The following is a 13,002-nucleotide window of genomic DNA, read 5'->3' as shown; positions in this document are numbered from 1 at the left end:
TGTGTGTTGGGTCTGTAGTTTGAAGAGTGAACCAGTAATGATTGTTCTCCAAGTTACACAGTTTGTAGCATGTGGCCGAAGCTGGGCCCTCTCCCTAAATAACCCATGCATTTGTGATAAACATACATTTGAAGGAATTAGTGGAGTCTATTGCTTGCTTTTGCCTACTTTAGAAAAATCAGTCTAGTGTTCTGGAACAATTTTATTTTGAGAAGTATGACTTTGATACTGGGTGTACAATTCTGTAATGCCAAACTATGACTTCTTCTCCTAATAGCTGTGTAATTCTTGTAATTATGCCAACTTTTGCTAAACATTAATATGAATACAAAAAATGAACAAAAACTGGAATTGTGTCTATGAAAATCAATTTTAAGCCCTGCTGATAAAATTCAGTCACAAATAGTGTCACACTATCAACTAAAAGAAATCCAAATAAATGAAAACAATCTTATTTGTTGTTCCTGAATCTGTATGTTTTTTAGTACACACTTAATTTGCTTTATTTATAAGAAAGAGGGTTTCTGACCCACATTACATATGACATGCTCCGGCCACTAGTGCAAAACAACAGTGCTAAGGGTCAAAGGAAATCAACTAGATTAATTTCCCACTAGCGTCTTCTAGTGTAAAACCTGTGCATGAGTCTGTGTGTTATATTCCAGTTTTTCACTGCATTTATGCTCATAATTTCCTACATGAAGTAGAAATACAAGGATCGTGGTCAAAGCTTCCTTGTTTCAAAAACTGACTTATACTTTCTTACACAATCAGTCCCTCTGATGTTGGATCACAGAGCTAATTTCTCATCCTCCGTTTTGCTAATTTTCCATGTGGGCACACATTTTTCTTTTTTATCACCCAGGAGTATTACTGGGTGATAAAACATGTGAAGAACTAACAAAATTGGCAGCAGAACATTTCAGGAAATCAAACTGAGTCACACCCAAGGTAAAAACAAGTTTTATACAGTACGATGTCATTTTTATGGCTAAAATGGATTATTCTGCATAGAACATGTCTGCTATTAGGAAAGCATTTCTCTGGCCCAGAACAGGGACGCACGGCTGTGCGCCACCTACTGGGATGATAGAAAACTACAGGCGTAAGTGGACGCAGAAAAGAAACGACAGAACCAGGAGATGGTGGTGCTTGGCTGGCTGTCAAGCCAGGCTTCAGAGAGGTTTCCTATTTATACAGAACGCTTCCAGGAACTACATGTGTGAAAACAATATAGTGGAGACAATTAAATGATGTCTGGCCACGCGTACATGGGCAGGTGGTAGTGATTATAGTGCAGGTAGTCAAGGATGCTTTTCTCCACCAGCGTCTTGTAGATGGTTTCCTGGAAAACTCTTCTGAGGTATTTCCTCGGGTTCTCATTCAGGTTAATTTCGTCATCTATCTGACGGGCTAACTGTTCCATGGAAGGATGTTCTTCTTCCTGGAAAATACAGTAAGAGGCCAGATACAGAAATTATTTGTACTGAGCCCCGCAAAAAGAAGGCAGTTTCACAAAAATGAAAAGGGTAGTGCTCAGTTCTCCAAGGATGGTCATTTTTTCTTAGATTAAAAAAATTATTTTAAATTGTGGCAAGTGATACATCACATAAAATTTACCATCTTACCCATTTTTAAATGTACATTTCAGTGGCATCAAGGACATTCACCTTGCTGTGCAACCATCATCATTATCCATAGCCAGAATTTTTCATCTTCCTAAACTGAAACTGCACCCATTAAACACTGACTCCCCACTCCCCTGCCCCCCAGCTCCTGAGAACCACTATTCTACTTTCCATCTCTGAATTTGACTCATCCAGATACCTCACATAAGTGGAATTGTATAGTATTTATCTTTTTGTGATTGGCTTACTTCGCTTAGCATTACATTCTCAAGGTTCACTAAGAATAGTAATTTTAATGTCTTAATTTTCAGATAAAAATTATTTGTAGATCATGCTTGTTTTAAACATAAGAAAGGCAGTGATTAAACATTTTTATATGAAAACTCCTAGATGGTTTACTTTACTTGGTGAGAATCCCCAAGGAAAAGGATTTAAAAACCTTAGAATAAATTCTTAGCAAAGTTAAATTTCATTGATATCTCTAAAGATAGGACTCAGAGAGAATGCAGTTGTGTGAAGTTGAGAATAATATGCTGTGCATCTCTCTAATATAGTAGGGATTTTTCTGACATTTTATTCTAAAAATATTCAAACATAGAGCAAGTTGACAGAATTGTACAGTTAGCACCGGGACGCACATCACCTGGATTCTACGGCTAATGTTGTACAATATTTGCTTCATCACTTATCTGCCCATCTATCTGTAACAGGGTTGTTATAAAAAGCTCTTCACCATGGTTTGAGCTGTGTGCTTTCTGAACACTGTGATAATTGAAAACTATCCTAAAGGAAGAGTCATGTGGATTTTGATGCTATATTTATTTGAACTTCCAATAATTTTTATTTTGAACAGAAAAAAAATGTGGGTAATTTGCAGAGTTCTACTGAATCATTAATTTATTAACAGTAAGAACTTATAAATAGAAAAATAGATTCAAACTATATGGAGACATAAGGAAATTATCACCTGTTATTTAAGCGAGACATTCCTAGGTGACAGAGATTGTACACACACCACTTGGAAGAACAGTCCGTGGGGCCAGGACTTCAAATCAGCCCAACAAAGGCAGTAAGAGAGGAAAAAGGCAACTGATGCCCAGAACTAAATATTAGAGGTGCTGAAATATTTGAGTGCCACCAGCATGTCCTCAAGCATATATTCTGCAATATATATGAGGTTGGTTCTTTCTGACTTAATTTTTCAGGAGAATTGTATCAAATAAAAGCAATGAACTTACAAAAATTATTGAAGATTTTGGGGCTCGTGGTATACGAGGTCGGACAATTAAATTCATGAACTCATTCTAGAAAAAGTGCTACGTACCTCATTGCTGAATATCACTATGGTCACCTTTGAAGTACTCCCCTTGGGAAGCTGTGCACCGACGCCAGTGCCTAGTCCACCCTTCAAAGCAATTTTGGAACTCTTTTTCTGAATGGCCATCAGAGCTGTCGTCGTATTACCTTTGATGCTCTGAATGTCATCCAAATGTCTTCCTTTCAGTATTTCCTTTATCTCCAGGTAAAGAAAGAAGTCACTGGGGGCCAGATCAGGAGAGTAGGGAGCGTGTTCCAATACGATATTTGTTTACTGGCTAAAGACTCCCTCACAGACAGTGCCGTGTGAGCTGGTGCATTGTCGTGATGCAAGAGCCATGAATTGTTGGTGAGAAGTTCAGGTTGTCTAACTTTTTCATGCAGCCTTTTCAGCACTTCCAAATAGTAAACTTGGTTAACTGTTTGTCCAGTTCATACAAATTCATAATGAATAATGCCTCTGATACCAAAAAATGTTAGCAACATCATTGCAACAAGTTTGTGAACTTAAGTGTCAGACCTCATATACTTGCACGTATCCCCTTCTTAACTCCTCTCACAGCTCTCTGAGGCGGTCACAGCTAGTCTCTGTTCCACAGGTATCTGAGCTAGAGGCAAGACACCACTGCACACACCACCTCTTCCTGTGGCCTTTCCCACTTGACAAATGCAAATGTGAAAACAGAACAATCCCCAGCAGAGGGTTTTCTTCCAGAGGTTTCACTTTCTGGAAACCTCGAAAACCGACAAAAATAGTTGGGGAGTCCTTACTGTGTCTCCCGCTAATGTCCATGACCACTTCTGATCTACTGAGAGAGCCTGCTGTCCACATTGAGTTCGTTCATAGCAAACGAATCCACAGCAAATGTCTGTCCATTGATAAAGGTTGAGGGTTCTCAGTGAGTAATATACAAAGCGAATTACTGGGTTTGACAGTTTACTTGGAAAGGTGAAGGGAACGCTTCCCTTTTAAGCCTGACACCTAAAACCCTTTGGCCCTATGCAAAATGTTAGCTGTGGAGCTCAGATCTGGGGTTTAGAGGTACAGAGGGTTTTTCTTTTTGTTTATATTATTTTTTGGGAGAGAATATTGGGGAACAGTGTGTTTCTCCAGGGCCCATCAGCTCCAAGTCGTTGTCCTTTAGTCTAGTTGCTTGGTGCGCAGCTCAGCTCCAAGTCCAGTTGCCAGTTTCAATCTTTAGTTGCAGGGGGCGCAGCCCACCATCCCTGGTGGGATGAGCTGGCAACCCTGTTGTTCAGAGCTCGAGCTCTAACCAACTGAGCCGTCTGGCCACCCCAGAGGGACACAGAGTTTTGATGGGATAACTAGAAAACCCCTGAATCTTTAGTATGGGGCAGCTGTGAGCTGCAGATGATGTTTTTAGAAGCAATGGTGTGTGTGAGGATTTGAGCAGAGTTTAGGAAGCACCAGGGTTACAACTTGGATGACTTCCACCGGAGCTGACTTCCTTGTGGCCTTAGAATGAACTGCAGGGAACGGTCTGACCTGTAGCCACAGTCCCCTCTGCTTCCCTCATGTATATTTACCTACCAGCTTCCTACCTAGGTGGATCCTAAAGATAATTGAGTTTGGTTTAAATTTCAAACCTGTTTTTCTCAATCTGAATCTACTTCAGATTAGTAAAGTTATTTAAATTTCCCAGCTTGGACTCCAGGAATAAAATTGAAAAGCAGGGAGCGTGGAGGGGTGGACAATTAAAGAAGCTACCAAGCCATGCAGTTTGGCCTGGTGTGGCTCAGTGCCTATGTTCTTGTCTCTGGAGTGAGAGACCCTTGAATCTGAAGCTTACTGGCCACTGATGAGCTATATAACCCATGGCAGGTCATTTAAAGTCTCTCAACTTCAGCTTCCTCATTGGTAAAGTGGAGATGATAACAGTACTTCTGCCAACGTGAGAGGGTTTTTGCTAGGACTAAGCGAGGTGGTGCATGCTATGGCTAAAATGGGAGGGACTCAGTTTGTGATCTGCATCTGTGCTGTCCAACATGGCAGCCCACACCACAAGAACCTGCAGGGGGTGTGGGTGCTCTCCAGTGAATGCCAACAGAGACGTAGGCCTTGCTCATTTAGACAGTAAATGAAGCTCAGTTGTACTGCAGCTCTTGTCTGAGTGAAGCAAGGGAGAGTCTAGGATGGATCTTTGACCACTTTCTGAGAGTTAACTTTCCCCAACTCTGCTAAGGACTCAGTTGAAAGAAATAATTTAAAGTTTCACAAATATTTTACTATTTACACTGCAAAGTCAAATTTCTAGCTGAGGATACAGCCTTTGGGATATGTAGCCTAACTTCCAGTTAATTCTGTATTGCTTTGAGAAAGAAGTTTCAGTCATAAAAGGAGTGTGTTTGGACATCGGACGACTTTTTTTTTACATATTCAAAACAACACATGCACACAAATGTTTAGTGAATGACTGACAAATACAGACAGAAACTAAAGGAATGCAATCTTCATTCTTGAGGGCAAGTAGATAAAACTCACATCCAGTTTTCAGCCAACAGTGTTAACTGATAATGAAAATGCAGTTATTTGTAAAAAAGAAAAAGAAATTTGTCCCTCATAAAAGGATTTAAATAATCCACTTTCCCTGAATATCACTGTCCATGTTCCATGCTCTGCAGTTTGTTTATACAAAGTACAGTTGGTTTTAAAAGTAAAACCATAAAGTGGGACTGTAGGGAAAAGTCTAAATGATCAACAACTATAAGCTGCTTATAATTTGCAAGGAATAACCCACATATCCATTAATCACTCTTACCTCCTTGGAGGTTAAGATTTGGCGTAACTCTTTCCTGAGATCAATAAAACGATCGTGAAAGAGGGCCATACACCACGGCTCCGTGAAGTAGCTAGTGAGGAAAGAAAAGATTCAGTTAGCTGGAAACCCTCTCATTACCACTAATAAAGTATTTACCTGCTTTTTTGCTTTTATAAATTACAGTCCTGGCCCCATTGCAATCGTTTGCTCATAAAATGCCTCGTGGAGCAGCCTGGCCAATCAATTTTTTAAATGGATGTTCCTGATGTAAGGCCAGGTTCCATAATTACATTTAAAGTGGTTTAATTCAGAGCTGGGGCAAGACCCAGTGAAGAATCCTGATTTTATCAGAATTTAAAAGCCTGAAGACTTGTAAAGAACGGTGTCTCCATTATCTGCCCTCATTTGAGAAAAACAGATTGCAGGATTAACTGAACTGCTGCATAAACAAATTAAATTTGGGTAGACAATAACACAAATGTTCATCATTAAGGTTTCTGGATTAATAAAAACCAGAAAAACAGGCCACCTCGGTGCTGCAACACGGTCTTCGTAAAATTGCACTGAGGCTTAATTGAATCTCTTTTAGGAGAGCAGCTCTTTTGGTTTTTATATTTGCTAACTTTTCACTGAAGACTCTTTGAATAAATGCTTTCTTAGTTGGAGGACAATATGGCCATCATTAATTTACAGCTGATTGCTGAAAATTTGATGCATTCTTGTAATAACCAAGAACATTTATTGGTGTTTTAAACTCTTGCTTTATCTTAATGCTAAGTGTCTTGGAACAGGGAACTTCACTTCTTCAGAGTCAGCGACACATCGATTATGTGGGCTTCACTCTTGCTGGATGTGAGTCTGTCTTTCCTGGTACTATTAATGGATGTCAGGTATGTGCATAGGGGAAGGAAAAGCTGGTGCCCACATGCAGATGGGTACCTTCTGTTTTCCAAGACTTAAAGTGACTTCTTGAGGAAGGAGCTAATGAGTCCCAGGGACCACTGAGGCATTAAAAGACAACTCTTATGACAACGGTCTATGCTACGATCAGCCTGGACTCAGCTGTCAGTTATTACCTATCACCTACTTGCTTGACCAGAATGTGACCCAATTTCATGCCTAGTTACCTACTTTGTCATCCAATTGTTAATTCCACTACTATTTACCCCATCCCCATTATGTTCCCAGCACTGTTTTGGGTACTGGGGAAAGAGCAGGGACCAAGCAGACAAACATCCTTGCCACCATGGAGCTCATATTCAAGCATAAATAGGTAAATATATACGATGTTAGAGAATGAGACTGCTTAGGAGAAAACATAAATCAAGTAAGGACAGGAGACCAAAGAAAGGCTGTCACTTAAGGTGGTGACTTAGTGAGTAAAGACCTGAGGGGAAGGAGAGAGCGAGTCATGAGGCGATGTGGGGGAAGAGGCCTCAGGAAAGAGGTACCAGCAGGTGCAAACGCCAGAGGCAGGAGTGCGCCCAGACTATTCAGAGGCGGGATGGATATAAACAAAGGGGGGAGTGGTAGGAGATGAGCTCAGGAAGGTGATAGGTGCCCTAGAAGCAGGGGTCCAGTCAGATCTGTTGAGTAATCGCTCCATGGCCGTCTAGCTCAGCACTTACCTGTAAAAGGCATCCTACAGATGTTCACTGGATGAATGAAGGAATAATGAATGAATGAATGAAGGCATATTGCACTGTATACATTCTATATGAATGACCTTGATTGGTCTTTCATTAATATAGAATAAAATTCTGCTAAATAGATAGGTGGCAAACTCTGCAAAATGCCCCAAGACAGGAAGTATTAAGAAAGGGGGAATCTCAATGGGAACAGAAGGAAAGCTGTGCATGAAAACAAGGATGGTTTTCCTGAGCCGTACAGCATGGAAGGCTGAGGGTCCCAGAAGGGTACTTCTTGGAAATTTGTCAGAGGACTGCTCACCTCTGGAGTTATTGAAGGACACCAAATACTGAATGAATGCAGTCAAGTAGATGGGAGTTCTGGCTGGAGTTCTGAGCCCTGACAAACCTTGGCCAACATCCAACATCTAATTCCTTGAGTATTGGTGTGGGGCGGACCACATCGGAGGGATCAGCTCAGCGGGGTGCTGTTTTGACCCATCTGAGATGGTAGCCGAAGTCCAGACACTCAAGCACAGCTTTGCCTGGATGGTCCCTGCCTAATAGTCCTAAACAGCTTCTAGAGAAGCTTCAGAGAATTGGGGACATGAAAATCTTGAAACTTGTAATTCCTAAGTTAAATACCAATGGGACCTTTTAAATTTATCACTGTCTTTCCTCAGTCATTGATATTCACCGCCCTGTGTGTTTTATCACTTTCTTTCCTCAGTCACGGATATTCACCCCCTGTGTGTTTTATCACTGTCTTTCCTCAGTCACCGGTATTCACCCCCCCGTGTTTCCACGCATCAGGCATTCCCATCCTCCTGGTTTCCGAGGTCTACAGCCACATCCTTCTAGGGGCATAACTTCTGTCTCTCTGCTTTTCTTGCCCAGCCCAGCTCTGTTCCAACAATCCAGGTGCTGTTCAGGTGGTTTTTCTTCCTGTTGCCTTCACAACTCTCCCCTCTTCAATGCTTCAAAGAGGGAATTCTGGGGAAACCCCACTTCCCTTAGGGTCACACTGCTGCCCACCCTGGGCACTAGCCCACCATCCAATGCCTACATTTGCATAGCCTCCATTCACAAAACCAAACACAGGTGGCTGGAGAAGGGGCCCTTAATCCTCTGAAAATATAGTTGCTAAGCCTGTCTGTACAGTGCCCGGGGGTCAGGAGTGCTGATGAGGAAGTTGGATATATTGCAAATTCTTTCTTTTGCTGTTTTTTCTTTTTAAATTTATTGGGGTGACAATTGTTAGTAAAATTACATAGATTTCAGGTGTACAATTCTGTATCACATCATCTATAAATCACATTGTGTGTTCACCACCCAGAGTCAGTTCTCCTTCCATCACCATATATTTGATCCCCTTTACCCTCATCTCCCACCCCCCAACCCCCTTACCCTCTGGTAACCACTAAATTACGTTCCCAAGATTAATTTTCAAAACCCCGTGGTCATCTTGTGGTTACTGATTGTTTTCCAATCCCCTCACCTTCCCACTTACCCCCACCCCCCCGCCCATCTAGCAACCCTCAGTTTTTCCTCTTTGTCTCCAAAACTGTTTCTGATTAGTTCATTCACTTATTCTTTTCTTTAGATTCCGCATATAAGTGAGATCATGTGGTACTTATCGTTCTCTGTCTGACTTATTTCACTTAACATAATGTTCTCTAGGTCCATCCATGTTGTTGCAAATGGTAAGATTTCTTTCTTCTTTATGGCTGCGTAATACTCCATTGTATAAATGTACCACAGTTTCTTAATCCAGTCATCTACCGATGGGCATTTCAGTTGTTTCCATGTCTTAGCTATTGTGTATAGTGCTGCAATAAACATAGGAGTGCATAAAGATTTTTGAATTGGAGTTTTGGATTTCTCCAGATAGATACCTAGGAGTGGAATTACTGGATCATAGGGTAGTTCCATTTTCAGATTTTTGAGATACCTCCATACTGTTTTCCATAGTGGCTGCACCAATCTGCAATCCCACCAGCAGTGCACAAGCGTTCCCTTTTCTCCACATCCACGCCAGCACTTGTTGTTTGTTGATTTATTGATGATAGCCATTTTGACTGGGGTGAGGTGGTATCTCATTGTGGTTTTTATTTGCATTTCTCTGATGGTTAGTGAGGTTGAGCATTTCTTCATATGTCTGTTTGCCATCTGTATGTCCTTTTTAGAAAAATGTCTCTTCAATTCCTCTGCCCATTTTTTAATTGGGTCGTTTGTTTTTTTGGAGTTGAGTTGAGTGAGTTTTTTATAAATTTGTGATATTAATCCCTTATCAGATATATCATTGGCAAATATCTTTTCCCATTCAGTGGGATCCCTTTTTGTTTTATTGATGGTTTCCTTTGCTGTGAAAAAACTTTTTAGTTTGATATAATCCCACATGTTTATTTTTTCTCTTACTTCCCTCGAGCGAGGGGATATATCAGTAAAAATCTTACTCCGGGTAATGTCTGTGAAGTTTCTTCCTATATTTTCTTCTAGGTATATTGTGGTTTCAGATCTTACATTTAAGTCTTTAAGCCATTTTGAATTTATTTTTGTATATGGTGTAAGGAGGTGGTCCAGCTTCATTTTTTTGCATGTGTCTGTCCAGGTTTCCCAGCACCATTTATTGACTAGACTGTCTTTACCCCAGCGTACATTCTTGCTTCCATTGTCGTAGATTAAATGGCCATATAGGCATGGATTTATTTCTGGACTCTCTATTCTGTTCCATTGATCTATGTGTCTGTTTTTATGCCAGTACCATGCTGTTTTGATTACTGTAGCCTTGTAGTATAATTTGAAGTCAGGTATTGTTATACCTCCCACTTTGTTCTTATTTCTCAAGATTGCTGAGGCTATTCAAGGTCTTTTATGGTCCCATATAAATTTTAGGATTATATGTTCTATTTCTGTGAAAAACGTCGTTGGTAGTTTGATAGGAATTGCGTTGAATATGTATATTGCCTTAGGCAGTATGGACATTTTAACTATATTAATTCTTCCTATCCATGAACATGATATGTGTTTCCATCTATTTATATCTTCCTTCATTCCTTTCTTCAGTGTCTTATAATTTTCTGAGTACAGATCTTTTACTTCTTTGGTTAAATTTATTCCCAGGTATTTTATAGTCTTTGGAGCAATTGTAAATAGGATTGTTTTTTTAATTTCTCCTTCTGATGTTTTATTATTGGTATATACAAATGCAACTGATTTCTGAATATTAATTTTGTATCCTGCTACTTTACTAACTTCATCTGTCAGCTCTAATAGCTTCTTGGTGGAGTCTTTAGGGTTCTCTATATATAGTATCATATCATCTGCATATAATGATAATTTTACTTCCTCCTTACCAATTTGGATGCCTTTTATTTCTTTTTCTTGTCTGATTGCTGTGGCTAGAACTTCCAGCACTATGTTGAATAGAAGCGGAGATAGTGGGCAACCTTGCCTTGTTCCTGATCTTAGGGGGAATGGTTTTAGCTTTTCCCCATTGAGTATGATGTTAGCTGTGGGTTTGTCATATATGGCCTTTATTATGTTGAGATATGATCCCTCTATTCCCACTTTCTTAAGGGTTTTTATCATAAATGGCTGTTGGATTTTATCAAATGCTTTTTCTGCATCTATTGATATGATCATGTGATTTTTATTTTTCATTTTGTTAATGTGGTGTATCACATTAATTGATTTGCAGATGTTGAACCACCCTTGCATACCAGGGATGAATCCCACTTGTTCATGGTGTATGATCTTTTTAATGTATTGCTGAATTCTGTTTGCTAATATTTTGTTGAGGATTTTTGCATCTATGTTCATTAGAGATATTGGCCTGTAGTTTTCTTTTTTTGTGGTGTCTTTGTCTGATTTTGGGATCAGGGTGATAGTGGCTTCATAAAAAGTGTTTGGGAGTCTTCCCACCTTCTGGATTTTTGGAAGAGCTTGAGGAGAATAGATGATAATTCTTTTTTGAACGTTTTGTAAAATTCACCTGTAAAGCCATCTGGTCCAGGGCTTTTGTTTGTTGGGAGATTGTTGATTACTGATTCAATTTCCCTGGTGGTAATCAGTCTATTCAGGTTTTCTGTTTCTTCTTGAGTTAGCCTTGGAAGGTTGTACGCCTCTAGAAAATTGTCCATTTCTTCCAGATTGTCAAATTTGTTGGCATATAGTTGCTCATAGTAATTTCTTAAAACTTTTTGTATTTCTGCGGTGTCCGTTGTCACCTCTCCTCTTTCATTTCTGATTTTATTAATTTGGGTCCTCTCTCTTTTTTAATGAGTCTGGCTAAAGGTTTGTCAATTTTGTTTATCTTCTCTAAGAACCAACTCTTGGATTCATTGATCTTTTGTATTGTTTTTCTGGTTTCCATTTCATTTATTTCTGCTCTGATCTTTATTATCTCCTTCCTTGTGCTCCCTTTGGGCTTATTTTGCTGTTCTTTTTCCAGATCCCTTAAGTGTGAAGATAAAACTGTTGATTAGTGATGTTTCTTGTTTCTTTGGGTAGGCCTGCAAAGCTATGAATTTCCCTCTTAGGACTGCTTTTGCGGCATCCCATAGATTTTGGGTCGTTGTGTTTTCATTTTCGTTTGTCTCGAAATATCTTTTGATTTCTTCCTTGATCTGCTTGACCCATTCATTATTTAGTAACATGTTATTCAGCCTCCATGAATTGGTGTGTCTTCCAGTTCTTTTCCTGTAGTTCATTTCTAATTTCATAGCATTGTGATCAGAGAAGACAATTGGTATGATTTCAATTTTCTTAAATTTATCAAGACTTGTTTTGTGGCCTAACATATGGTCTATCTTGGAAAATGTTCCATGTGCGCTTGAGAAAAACGTGTATTTTGCAGCATTGGGGTGAAATGTTCTGAAAATATCGATTAGATCCAAGTGGTCCAATGTATCATTTAAGGCTGTTGTTTCTGTCTGGAAGACCTGTCCCTTGTTGTCAGAGGTGTGTTGAAGTCCCCTACTATGATAGTGTTACTGTTGATCTCTGTCTTTATGTCAGTCAGTACCTGTTTTATATATTTAGGTGCTCCTATGTTGGGTGCATAGATGTTTACTAGGGTTATGTCCTCTTGTCGGATCAATCCCTTTATTATTATATAGTGCCCATCTTTATCTTTTAATATGTTCTTCATTTTAAAGTCTATTTTGTCAGATATAAGTATTGCAACTCCAGCTGTTTTCTCATTTCCATTTGCATGAAATATCTTACTCCAACCCTTCACTTTCAGCCTGTGTGTGTCTTTTGTTCTGAGGTGAGTTTCTTGTATACAGCATATACAAGGGTCTTGCTTTCTTATCCAGTCAGCCACCCTATGTCTCTTGATTGGAGCATTTAATCCGTTTACATTTAAAGTGATTATTGATGGATACATAGTTATTGCCATTTTAAAATTTGTAGTTAGGTTGTTTTGACCTTTCTTCTATTTACAGAAGTCCTTTTAGTATTTCTTGCAATGCTGGCTTGGTGGTAATAAATTCCTTTAGCTTATTTTTTTCTGGAAAGCTCTTTATCTCTCCATCAACTTTAAATGATAGCCTTGCTGGATAAAGCAATCAAGGTTGTAGTCCTTTGTTTTCCATCACTTTGAGTATCTCCTGCCACTCCCTCCTGGCCTTCAATGTTTCTGTA

General features: G+C 39.6%; 1 protein-coding gene across 5 annotated transcripts in view; it reads right to left on the bottom strand.

Moving 5' to 3' along the window:
* CFAP61 (cilia and flagella associated protein 61) overlaps positions 1-13,002 on the bottom strand; it is a 336,449-nt gene continuing 323,447 nt past the window's right edge. For 3 of the 5 annotated variants that reach the window (XM_033094247.1, XM_033094246.1, XM_033094249.1), the window contains 2 exons: positions 5,726-5,816; positions 1-1,444 (listed from right to left, as the gene is read on the bottom strand). In XM_033094247.1, coding sequence (XP_032950138.1) covers positions 1,247-1,444; positions 5,726-5,816 — 289 coding nt within the window. In that variant the 3' untranslated portion in view covers positions 1-1,246. The remainder of the gene's footprint in view (positions 1,445-5,725; positions 5,817-13,002) is intronic. The other 2 variants (XM_033094245.1, XM_033094244.1) reach the window with 1 other exon arrangement.

The sequence above is a fragment of the Rhinolophus ferrumequinum genome, chromosome 23 (assembly GCF_004115265.2).
Source record: "Rhinolophus ferrumequinum isolate MPI-CBG mRhiFer1 chromosome 23, mRhiFer1_v1.p, whole genome shotgun sequence".
Taxonomy (NCBI): domain Eukaryota; kingdom Metazoa; phylum Chordata; class Mammalia; order Chiroptera; family Rhinolophidae; genus Rhinolophus; species Rhinolophus ferrumequinum.
The sequence above is the reverse complement of the archived record's forward strand: the minus strand, read 5'-3'. Positions and strand labels throughout refer to the sequence as shown.